We start from the raw sequence: 13,151 nt of genomic DNA, 5'->3' as shown, positions 1-13,151 counted from the left end.
TGGTTCTTAGCTTCTTTGCATTGGTTTAGAACATGCTTCATTAGCTCACTGAAGTTCATTATTGCCCACCTTCTGAAGCCTACTTCTGTCAATTTATCCATCTCAGGCTTCTCCTGGTTCTGTGCTCTTGCTGGAGATATGTTTTGATTATTTGGAGGAGTAGAGACACTCTGGCTTTTTGAGTTTTCAGCATTTTTTTGTTGATTCTTCTCATCGTCATGGGTTTATCTAGCTTTGGTCTTTGAGGCTGCTGACCTTTGGATGGGGTTTTTGTGGGGACATTTTTGTTGATGCTGCTGTGGTTGCTTTCTGTTTTTCCTTTAACAGTCAGGCCCCTCTTCTGTAGGGCTGCTGTGATTTGCTTGGGATCCACTTCAGATCCTATTTGCCTGGGTTTCTCCCACACCTGGAGGTGTCACCAGTGGACTGTATAGAACAGCAGAGAGAACTGCCCGCTCCTTCATCTGTAAGCTTTATCCCAGATGGGCACTGAGCTGATGACAGTGGGAATACTTCTTTATAAGTTGTCTTACAATGCCTGTTGCGGGGGGTCTCACTCAGTCAGGATGCACAAGATTCAGGAACCACTTAACAAGGCACTCTGGCTGCTTCTTGGTGAAGGGGGTGTGCTTCACTGGGAGAAATTCCGTACATCTGGACTGCCCAGATTCCTCAGCCAGCAAGGGGAAAGACTAAGGCTGCTGATCTGCAGAAATCACCTCATTGTTACTATTTTATGTGTTTCTTGTAGATATGTCTTTTCTCATTTCCTATGTTACTACCTTAATTTTTGTTTGTTTTAATTTTGTTGTGACATGCTTTGATTATTTTTTATTTTGTTTTGCATACTTTCCAGAAGTATAATGTAATCATCTTGAAATATAATGTCACCATATTGAAAAACAGATTACATAAAACATCTTAAAGTTAAAACAGTGTATTCTAATCTCATCACACCTTCAATTAAGTACAAAACCTCTGGTGTTATATTTTCCAATTTGTTATTAATATTAAAAACCATATTATCTTATTGTGTATCTATTAACAGATTTATGCAGATTTATATCTTGTTTTTTATATCTAAAGAAGAACTGTAAGGGTTTTATGTGCATCATTATGATAGTAAAAAATTCTATATGTATCTGTATTTACATTTAATAGAGAGCTTTATATTTATATATTTTTTGATACTTCTGGCATCATTTTGTTTTTCAACATAATGGACTCATTTTAGCATTTCTTTTTGTTTGTATGCAGAGTTTCACTATGTTTCTCTGGCTGATCTTGAACTACTGGTCTCAAGTGATCTATCTGTCTTGGCGTCCTAAAGCTGTAGAATTACAGGCCTGAGCCACTGTGCCTGGCCTCCATGTAACATTTTATGTAAGACTGTGGTAGTTGTAATAAATGCCCTGAATTTTATTTTGGAAAGTCCTTATTTTTATCTTGTTTTTGAAGTAAAATAATTTTGAATTAAATATTGGTTAGAAATTTTTTTATTACATCAAAATTTGGGAAGTTCTCAGCCTTTTTTGTCTTCAAGTTAACCTCTGTATTACTTTTTCCCTATATTCTTCTAAGATTCATTTCATGAATATATGGATCTACTTGATGGCGTCCAATACGTTTTACATTCCATATTTTAATTTTGTGTTATATATTTTATATTATATATATTATATATATATTTTATATTGTGTTATATATTTTAAGGTATGACACCTAACACCAGTTGCTTTGTTTTGGTGTTTTATATTGTCCTTGTGTATGACAGTGTTTAACCCTGTACAATTTAAGACAGTGTCTAGCCAAATCAAATATAAATCAGCCATATGTCTACTGCCAATATAATTACCTCTGTGTTTGTTTGCCTCTATAAATATCATCTGTTTATTTTATGACTTGTATATTTGTTGTGTAGGTTTGTTGTAAATGGTCGTTCAATTTTGGCTAGGTGACCAGTTATAAAAATTCTCCTAATTTCAATATCTGTTGTGAATCTACATTACTTCTATGTGGGAGAAACACTTTGGGATTTGAAGATAATATTGAAACTATTGTAACTGTATCTTTTTTAGTATTAATTGTTCATTTTTACTTGTCAAAAACACATAAAATATTAGCAATTTTTTTTTTTGAGATGGAGTCTCGCTCTGTCGCCAAGACTGGGGTGTAGTGGTGGGATCTTGGCTCACTGCAACCTCCGCCTCCTGGGTTCAAGTGATTCTTTTGCCTCACTGTGTTGGCCAGGCTGGTCTCGAGCTCCTGACCTTGTGATCCGCCCACCTTGGCCTCCCAAAGTGCTGGGATTACAGATGTGAGTCCCGGCACCAGGCCCATTATCAAATATTTTTTAATATTCTGTTTAGTCCTATTAATTATATTGATAATGTTATGCAACATACCCCTAGAATGTTTTATCTTGCAAAGCTAAATCTCAATGTACAACAACCAATTTGTCTGATGTTCTGGCACTTTGCAAACACCACTTTGTTTTCTATTTCTAAGAATGTCACTGCCTCATGTGTCTCATACAATCTCTGTCTCATTGTGGCTAGCTCATTTTATTCTGCATAATGTCATCAAGCTTTATTTTTAGAGTTATTAGAATATTTCCTGCTTTTTAAATTTAAAATACTGGATGATATTCCAGTATTTTTATATTGCAAATTATATCTATTGGATAATTTGGTGACAGAAAGTTGCATTGCTGCTGGGCACAGTGGCTCATGCCTGTAATCCCAGCACTTTGAGAGGCTGAGGCAGGTGGATATCAAGGTCAAGAGATCGAGACCATCCTGGCCAACATGGTGAAATGCTGTCTCTGCTAAAAATACAAAAATTAGCCAGGCATAGTGTCACACACCTGTAGTCCCAGCTACTCTGGAGGCTGAGGCAGGAGAATCACTTGAACCCAGGAGACGGAGGTTGCAGTGAGCCAAGATCATGCCACTGCACTCCAGCCTGGGCAACAGTGCAAGACTCCATCTCAAAAAAAAAAAAAAGAAAAGAAAAAAGAAAGAAATTTGCATTGCTTTTACCTATTGGTAAAAAATGCTGCAATAATTATGCATATGAAAATAACTCTTCATATAACCATATATGTGAAAGTTTCTATAGGTGTGGCATTCTATTTTATTAGTCTACTTTTACTCACACCAAATTGTTTTAATTATGTAGCTTTGTAATGTGTTTTTAAATCAGGAACTATAATGCCTTCAACATTTTCTTTTTTCTGAAGACTCTTGGGTATTTTATTGTCTCTTGACATTTTATATACTTTTGGGGTTGTTGTTTCTATTTCCTCAAAAATGCAATGAGAAATTTTTAACAACATTGCATTAAATCTGTAGGTTACTTTGAAAATTATGGACATTTTCAAAATATCAATTATTTCTATCTTTGAACAGGAGCATGCCCAAGAGTGTGTTGTGTAATTTCCATATATTTGTAAATTTTTAATTCTTTTTCTATTATTGTTTTATACTCCCATTTTGTTCATATAATATAACCCATACAATTTCAGTCTTAACAAATGTGTTAAGACTTCTTTTTTGGCCTAACATGTGGTCTATTAAGGAGAATGTTGTGTGAGCAATTGAGAAGCATGTGTATCCCGGTATTGTTGAGGAGTCTTCTCTATACCTCTGTTAGAAACAATTGTTTTATATTGCCTTCAAGTCCTCTCTTCACTTACAAATATTCTGTTTTGTTTTATTTTCATTACGGAAAGTAAGTTATTGAAATGTCCTACTATAATATTGCTGTCTAGGCGTTTCTTCCATTCCATCAATATTTGCTTTATGTATTTGGAACCTTAATGTGAGATACACACACACACACACACACACACACCTTTGACTTAGGTTATCAGTAAATGAATCTATTATTGTTTAATGCCCTTCTTTGTCTCTTTGCAGTTTTGATTTGCAGTACATTTTATAAAATATGAAAGTTTTTCAATTAAGAGGTAGCTTATGTAATATTATTTTGACCTCTTCTCTCATTTGGTTAATATTTACATACAATATCTACATCCATCTTGCCACTTTCAGTTTTTTTAATCAATAGATCTCAGCTTACTGTCGTAGAAAGGCAAGTTGGATCTCAGTTTTTAAAATATTTAAATAAATCTCTTTATTGAAAGTATGTCTCTTGATTGGAAAGTTAAAGATATATATTTAAATAATTTTATGAAACAGAAAGACATACCAATGTTATTTTATTAATTGTTTTATTTGATTCTTATATCTTGGTCACTCATTTTCTCTCTTTGTATCTTTTTATTTTTATATTGATATGCTTTTACTTCTTTCTTATTTTGTTTTGTGTATCTATACACACGTTCTTTTTTGGACCTTGGAGATTACATAAACCTCTAAAAGATATAACAGTATATTTCAATCTGGTAAAAAGGAACTTCAGTTGCATGCACATTTTTTTTCTCATTACATCTCCCCTCAAATTTGTCATTGATTTTGCTAATTATATCTTTTTATGTTGTATATTTATTAACAGATGTTTATAATGATTTCTCTGATTTTCACTTTCAAATTTTAGAGAAAAATTAAAAATGTTTTCTGCACCATTATGATAATGCTAAGGAATTCCATTTTGTTGTATGTGCATATACTTAGAAGTAAAAGTATATATGTGCATATAATCTTTCCCAGAAAGTAATGTCTTTTTTTGTTGTTGTTGTTTTTGTTTTGTTTTGTTTTTATTTTATTTTTTCTTTCATTATTATACTTTAAGTTCTAGGGTACATGTGCACAATGTACAGGTTTGTTACATATGTATACATGTGCCATGTTGATGTGCTGCACCCATTAACTTGTCGTTTACATTAGGTATTTCTCTTAATGCTATCCCTCCCCCCCTCCCGAAAGTAATGTATTTTTATGTGACTGTGTTGTTTTTGTCGAATCATGTTATTTTCAATAGAAGCAACTGCTTTCAGTACATATTGTATGTAGGGTTTACGGAGTTCCAATATACTTTTCAGAATTTTGTTACTTTTGAAAGTTATTTTCTTTTTATTTGGCAGGACAGATTTGCTGATGGTATTATGCTTACTTGATTGCTGTATTTTTCAGGAGTTTGACTTTATTACACACTTCCCTTCTGGCCTGAAAAATTTTTGTTGACAATTCACTGGCTGTGTCATAAGAGTATGCTTGCAGATGACGCATCACTTTTATCTTGCAGCTCCCAAGATTCTCTTCTTGTCTGTGACTTTTGAAATTGTGCTTATATATGTGTTTGTTATAAATATCTTTGTGTGTTTCCTAGTTTGTTTCTTGAGCTTCTTCATTTTTACATCGTTTCTTTCAAGATTTTTGAGCTATTCTTTTTTATATTTATTACCTCCACAATTTTTTTGATATTCTAAATATTTATGTTCTTATCTTCATTTTTCTGATTTTCTATAGTTCTCTGTCTTCCTATTTCACTCACTATTAATCAATTTATTTTCAATTTTTAAAATCGATGTGTATACATCTTTTTTATAGTTTCTTTTTGAAAATTTTCTATTTTTATGGAACCATATTGCCTTATTTTGTATACATTGTAATCCTTGATTGAAATTTGGACATTAAAAAAGGCTACCTGTCACAGTCTTTATAATGTAGCTTTGTCCTGGCATAGTCTGAACAATCGTCTTGATTAGAGATTCTGGGAGTCTCTCAAACATGTTCTTAGAATGTGTCTTGTCTGAAATTTTGTCTTTCTTTTTTAGTTAAAGGAGTTTATTCATGTTTCTTCTTAATAATAACCACGTGCTACACCTGTTTTCTGTCTGTGGTACAGCAGTCTCTCTGTTGCTGAAACATCTACCTTTGGTCTCAGCAAATTTAAACTGTCACTCCAAAGTATACCACCGTTTCTTTCAGCATTATATTTCATGAGAGACACAAACCAGTGTCTGGAAAGGCTCCTAGAAGCAAGTAATAAAGATTAATGTACCAGTATTTTACTTCTCATTAAAAACAAGTTGGCAATTTACTTCTAAAGACAGTATGTTATATTAGGGAGCAGAAAGAGCTGTGTTGGGTAAATGTACAGACTTTTACTTGGCACTTCACACACTTAACTCATTTATAAATTTTTTTCAGATGTAATTGGGTTGGGATTTTTTTTTTTTTTTTTTTACATTTATATGTCTATAAAGGAATGAGGGCCTTTGGTCTTTTCCTATGCCATCTTATTTATGTAGTTTGTATAATATTAGAGGTTAGATTTGTAAACTACATTTATCTGTGTCTAGTAAGTAAAGTAATTTGTTATTTTTATTTCTTTCAGTTATATGTTCTCATTTTCCCCAAGACCTTTGGGCAGAGCAGGACATTAAAGATTCTTTTCAAGAAGCGATTCTGAAAAAATATGGAAAATATGGACATGACAATTTACAGTTACAAAAAGGCTATAAAAGTGTGGATGAGTGTAAAGTGCACAAAGAACATGATAACAAATTAAACCAGTGTTTGATAACTACCCAGAGCAACGTATTTCAATGTGATCCATCTGCAAAAGTCTTTCATACATTTTCAAATTCAAACAGACATAAGATAAGACATACTAGAAAGAAACCTTTCAAATGTAAAAAATGTGAAAAATCATTTTGCATGCTTTTACACCTAACTCAACATAAAAGATTTCATATTACAGAGAATTCCTACCAATGTAAAGATTGTGGCAAAGCCTTCAACTGGCTCTCAACCCTTACTACACACAGGAGAATTCATACTGGAGAGAAACCCTACAAATGTGAAGAATGTGGGAAAGCATTTAACCGGTCCTCACACCTTACTACACATAAGATAATTCATACTGGAGAGAAACCGTACAGATGTGAAGAATGTGGGAAAGCCTTCAACCGGTCCTCACACCTTACTACACATAAAATAATTCATACTGGAGTGAAACCCTACAGATGTACAGAATGTGGCAAAGCTTTTAACCGGTCCTCACACCTTACTACACACAGGATAATTCATACTGGAGAGAAACCCTACAAATGTGAAGAATGTGGCAAAGCCTTTAACCAGTCCTCAACCCTAACTACACATAAGATAACTCATGCTGGAGAGAAACCCTACAAATGTGAAGAATGTGGCAAAGCTTTTTACCGATTCTCATACCTTACTAAACATAAGACAAGTCATACTGGAGAGAAATTCTACAAATGTGAAGAATGCGGCAAAGGCTTTAACTGGTCCTCAGCCCTCACTAAACATAAGAGAATTCATACTGGAGAGAAACCCTACAAATGTGAAGAATGTGGCAAAGCCTTTAATGAGTCCTCAAACCTTACTACACATAAGATGATTCATACTGGAGAGAAACCCTACAAGTGTGAAGAATGTGGCAAAGCCTTTAACCGGTCCTCACAACTAACTGCACATAAGATGATTCATACTGGAGAGAAACCCTACAAATGTGAGGAATGTGGCAAAGCTTTTAACCGATCCTCAACCCTTACTAAACATAAGATAACTCATACTGGAGAGAAATCTTACAAATGGGAAGAATGTCGTAAAGACTTTAACCAGTCCCTAAGCCTTATTAAACAAAATAACTCATACTGGAGAGAAACCCTACAAATGTGAAAAATGTGGCAAAGCCTTTTACCAGTCCTCAACTCTTACTAAACATAAAAAAATTCATACTGGAGGGAACTTCTGTGACTGTGAAGAATATGGCAAAGCCTCTAATAAGTTCTCAATTCCTAACAGACATAAGATAATTCATACTAGAGAGAAATTCTACAAACCAGAAAGATGTGACAGTGCTTTGAAAACACCTCAAACTTTTCAAAACAAAAGAAATCATAGTGTTGAGAAATCCTAGAAATGTGAAGAATTTGATAAAGCTTTTAAATGGTTGTCACACTTGATTGTAGGTAAGATAAGTTATACTGGAGAAAACTTCTACATGTGTGAACAGTGTGACAAAACTTTTAACTAATGCTCACACCTTACTGCATAGGAAAGCATTTATACTTGAGGAAAATTGTACAAATATAAAGACTGAAAAAGCTATTAATACATGCTCACATCTTACACAACATCAGAGAGTTCATACTTAACAAAAACATTGTAAGTGCAACTACTGTCAAAATATCTTTAAGAAAATATAAGCCTTTAAAGTGAAGAGTATTTTGAAGAAGAACATTGTAGTAGAACTGTAATATGTTTACTTGTATCACAGATCTTATTGTACACGTTTTGTATTAGAGGAAATCTCTGAAGCAGTCGCTCAAACTTTGTTCAATGTCAGGGAATTTATATTGAAAAAAAACCCTGCGAATGTAATAAATTTGGAAAAATAACTTTTTCAAAAACTACAGCTTAGAAAACACCAGAGAGTTCATACTAAAACATATTTTTGCAGATACAGTAAAAATTTAAAAAAATTTTAATCAAAAATTAAGTCTATGTAAATATCAGAATTTACAGTAGAAATATGTAAGGCACTGACACTTCAGGTATTTTACTAAATCAGAGTGCTGAGTATAGAAAATAATCTAAAACTAAAATTGGTAAAAAAATTATTTGTATATAACTTTAAAAGTAGAAGTTTTTTTGTAGAGTTATTGCATTCAAAGTATGCTTAACTCTTTGAAAAAATTAGATTTTTTGAAAACTGAGTAATGATGTAATTCAACTCTCATTATTTCCTGCTGTTTCTTCACTCCTATTTACATGTGAAAGCATGTGATCAATTGTTGCTGCATCAAAGAGATGAGAGATTCTTTTTTATTTGGTGAGCATTATTTATAAACTTTGCTATGAAAAAGTAAGGACATTAAAATATGAGATGTATGATGAAAATCTAAGTGAAGAGACTTTTGTGGTTAACTTATAATATTGAGCAATGTGTGCATAAGGCATTCAGAGTAATATTCTTCTGCATTATGAGAAAACATTTTTAATTTCATTTATAAGTAAATTAAAATTAGTATATTGTACTAATACTTTTATATAAAATGCAGTATATTTTTTAAATTTCAGATTATATGTGATGTTAATATATTCAAACTTTTTAACATGTTAAATACTATTGTGCATTCAGTGAAGTGTTATTGTGCCACAGATGTCAACCTCTTCCACCTTACTCAAGGGTTTACGTAAAACATGGTAATAGAATACTATTTGGTAACATAATGGATTAACATCTCTAGTAATCTCTTTTGCCAGTGGCTTTGACTGCAAATAAGTTAAAGAATATTATTTCTGTAGGTTAAATTTTTGGTTTTTTTTTATTTTATTTTTTGAGAGGGAATCTTGCTCTGTCACCCAGGCTGGTGTGCAGTGGCATGATCTCGGCTCACTGCAACCTCCACCTCCTGGGTTCACGCAGTTCTCCTGCCTCAGCCTCCCAAGTAGCTGGAATTACAGGCACCCACCACCATGCCCAGCTAATTTTTGTATTTTAGTAGAGACAGGGTTTCATAATGTAAGTCAAGCTGGTCTCGAACTCCTGACCTCAAATGATCCGCCTGCCTCGGCTTCCCAAAGTTCTGGGATTACAGACATGAGCCACCCTGCCCAGCCAAATGTTTACTTTATTTAAATTTATTTTTCTTAATTGTTTGGGGTGCATAATATGAGTATATATTCATGCAATGTATGGCATATTTTGATACAAGAATACAGTATATAATAATCACATCAGGGTAAATGAGGTATCCATCACCTCTAGTATTTATCCTTTGTATTACAAACAATCCAGTTTTATACTTTTAGTTATTTTAAAATGTAAAATTAAATTGTTATTGATTACAGTGTTATTTTTATGGTCATAATAAAAGTTATGTAGAAGTATAAATAAAATCCATACATTTCTGAGGCCTGAATAAGTATTTTTAAAGTTTTCTAATATTTATTTTTTGAGCATGTTTCCTGTCTGCCTGCAAACACATGCAGACATTTAGTTTTGATTTACATATAGTTAAATACATGTTAGTCTAAAGACAAACCTTAAGTGTAAGAACATTATAGAGTGAGTTTGTGTGTATGAATTTGTACCTGTTTTCAGAAGAAAAAAGCAATATTGAACAAAACAAATCATTTTAACAAGATGACTACTAGAAAACTAAAAACCTCAAAAAAGCTGAAAGAAAATGTATTCTCTGCTTTGTATTGAATTTATTACTGTACATTCTATGGCTTATAGTTCTGAATCCCCCCATGAAAATTCTGTTTATACTTGCCTGGTACTCATGATAGACCCCTAATTATTTTGTATCTTTTTTCATATAAATATTTTACAGATTATGAAGTATTATGTGAACTGGTGTGTGATTATAAGAATTTTATAAAATTTAGTAGTGCATACAAAATTTTTAAATGTAATTCCACAATTAGTGTATTAAGTTACATTTTATTTAGTTAGAACAGTTCATTTTGTTTTTAGTTGGAGAACTCTATAGCCCTTTAGTTATTTTTCTTTTTCACTTTTTATAATTGACATAAATAAATTTATTTATTGAGTCAATTTGTTCAGATAAGTACTAGTGAAGTTTTATAAGTCTTGAAGATGTTTTTATATTTAAATGTAGCAAACATACATGACAGTTCTTGCTGTGTAACAGATGCTCCATAATAAGCTATAAGTATTCCTGCTAAAGTTAGTTTGTAACTTCAATTCAGAGATGGAAAACATCAGTGGTGAAGAAATAAAATTGATTCTTCATGTGGAGAGGACATAGTTTCCAGGCTGCAATGCTGAATCTTGCTGAATTTAAAGAGAAGTTCTGCGTCTTTTATTTCTTAATTATCTTCAGATTTGTCTGTATTTCTTATGTGTATCCCAGCTATGTATGCAGCACAGCCCTTCTCCTTTTTCTGTGTTATGGCTTCAGTTTTCTCACTGTTGTCTTAATGCCATTTCATTTCACATGGTACTTTGTAAATTTTGATGAGAAAGTTGGGTTTTTTTGTTTTTTTTGAGACAGAGTCTCACTCTGTTGCCCAAGCTGGAGTGCAGTGGTGCAATGTGGGCTCACGGCAACCTCTGCCTTCCAGGTTCAAGCAATTATCCTGCCTCAGCCTCCCAAGTAGCTGGGATTACAGGCACCTGCCACCACATCTGGCTGAATTTTTTTTTTTTTTTAATTTTTTGTAGAGACGAAGTTTGACCATATTGGCCAGGCTGGTTTCAAACTCCTGACCTCATATGATCCACCTGCCTCAGCCTCCCAAAGTGCTTGGATTACAGGTGTAAGCCACTGCACCCAGCTGAAAGTTGGTATTTTTTAATGCATGGAATAATTGTTTTTAACTGGAGAGTTCGGTTATCAATATAACTTTCAGATTCGTTAAGATAAAAGCATACATTGTCCACAGGTGAGAAGATTAAATCTGAATAGTTGTTCTTTGTTAAAAAATTAGATTCTTAAAGTGTGGCAAATATAAAATTTGCAAGAAAATGTAGAAGTTAAATTTTTAAGAGAGTTAATGGTAAGTGAACAATTTTAAATTTACTTTTTTATTATATAACACAACTTACATTTCCATGCAGAATCTTCTATTTTTAAGTGTGAATGCTAAAGGCTGCAAAATAATGAGCTCTGTGAGTTTGAAACTTAAAAGAATATTGCTTTTCCATGTTGATATTACAATTTGGAGGAATTTCTCATGTAATTTTTTAAGTGGGTGAAGTTTAGTCTACAGTTTTTATTTTCTGTCCCCGAAATGCAGCCAACTCCTTGGTCATTTTTTTCTGGATAAATTTTGGGCATCATGACAGCGTTTGGATTAAAACATTTCCTGTTATTTTGCATGCAAGCTAGTTTACTGTGTTCACAGAGTGGCCAGTCATGGGACCATAAGCAACACCTGCTCTTTGAGTGGCTTTCACACCATTACCATCAGCACCAGAAACTCCAGGTGCCCAGAGCTTAAAATAAAAATCCTAAAGGACATAAGCTTCTCCCATGCAATGTGCTGGGTCCAGAACATGCTGTTAAATATCGGAGTTCCTGTGGTTATGACTGACAAATGATAAAAACACAAAGACTATATATCTTGATACTATTCAACCAAGATTATGATAAAAACACGGACAGTATTTGACACATTGTTATCCTTCTATAAAGTTTTAAAAACTTAACTTGACATAAAATGTGTACTTCTTCTGTAGAACATAATATTTTGAAGTGTATATACATTGTCAGGTGATTAGTTCTAGGTAACTAATACTTTACCTCACATAGTTAACATTTTTGTGGTGAGAGCACATGACATTGTCTTAGCACTTTCCAAAAATACAAAAACATGAGCTATAGTCACCATGCTGTACAAAAAAAATCTCTTGAACTTATTTCTTCTATTCAACTCTATGTATTATTTGACAGACATCATTCCAACCCTCTGTTTTTTCTTTTTTTTTTTTTTTTTTTTTGAGACAGTCTCACCCTGTCACCAGCTGGAGTGTAGTGACACAGTCTCAGCTCACTGCAATCTCTGCCTCCCCAGTTCAAGTGATTCTCCTGCCTCAGCCTCCCAAGTAGCTGGGATTACAGGCATGTGCTACCACACTCAGCTAATTTTTGTGTTTTTAGTAGAGACGGGATTTCACTATATTGGCCAGGATGGTCTCCATCTCCTGACGTCATGGTCGGCCTCCCAAAGTGCTGGGGGATTATAGGCGTGAGCCACTGTGCCCAGCCCATTTTTTCTAAACACGTTGGTCTCTGATGGTCACCATTTTACATCAATGAGATGTTTTTTGGAATCCATGTGTAAGTGAAATCATGGACTATTAACCTTATCTCAATTAATGTCCTCCAGCTTAATTCATGTGATTAAAAATAATGAATTTTTTTTTTTTTTTTTTTTTTTTAAGGCCAGGTGTGGTGGCTCACACCTGTAATCCCAGCATTCTGGAAGGCCAAGGCAGGTGCATTGCATGAGCCCAGGAGTTTGAAACCAGTCTGGGCAACATGAAGAAACCCCATCTTTACTAAAAGTGCAACAAAAAATTAACTGGGCATGGTTGTGCACACCTGTATTCTCAGCTACTCTGGATGCTGAGGCATGAGAATCCCTTGAACCAGGGATGTGGAGGTTGCAGTGAGCCGAGATTGTATAGAGAGAGACTCGGTCAAAAAAAATTGTTTTTTAAATAGTATTCCACTGTATATA

At 33.5% G+C, this 13,151-nt stretch overlaps 1 protein-coding gene across 1 annotated transcript in view; it reads left to right on the top strand.

The window, feature by feature from the left end:
- The window catches only part of LOC129020587 (zinc finger protein 100-like), a 43,622-nt gene extending 33,782 nt beyond the window's left edge, over positions 1-9,840 (top strand). Inside the window, 2 exon segments of the mRNA XM_054465156.2 lie at positions 6,304-7,570; positions 7,572-9,840. Coding sequence (XP_054321131.2) covers positions 6,304-7,570; positions 7,572-7,851 — 1,547 coding nt within the window. The 3' untranslated portion in view covers positions 7,852-9,840.
- Positions 9,841-13,151: the final 3,311 nt, after the last annotated feature.

This window comes from Pongo pygmaeus, chromosome 20 (genome assembly GCF_028885625.2).
Source record: "Pongo pygmaeus isolate AG05252 chromosome 20, NHGRI_mPonPyg2-v2.0_pri, whole genome shotgun sequence".
NCBI lineage: Eukaryota > Metazoa > Chordata > Mammalia > Primates > Hominidae > Pongo > Pongo pygmaeus.
This window is presented reverse-complemented; position numbering and strand designations above follow the sequence as displayed.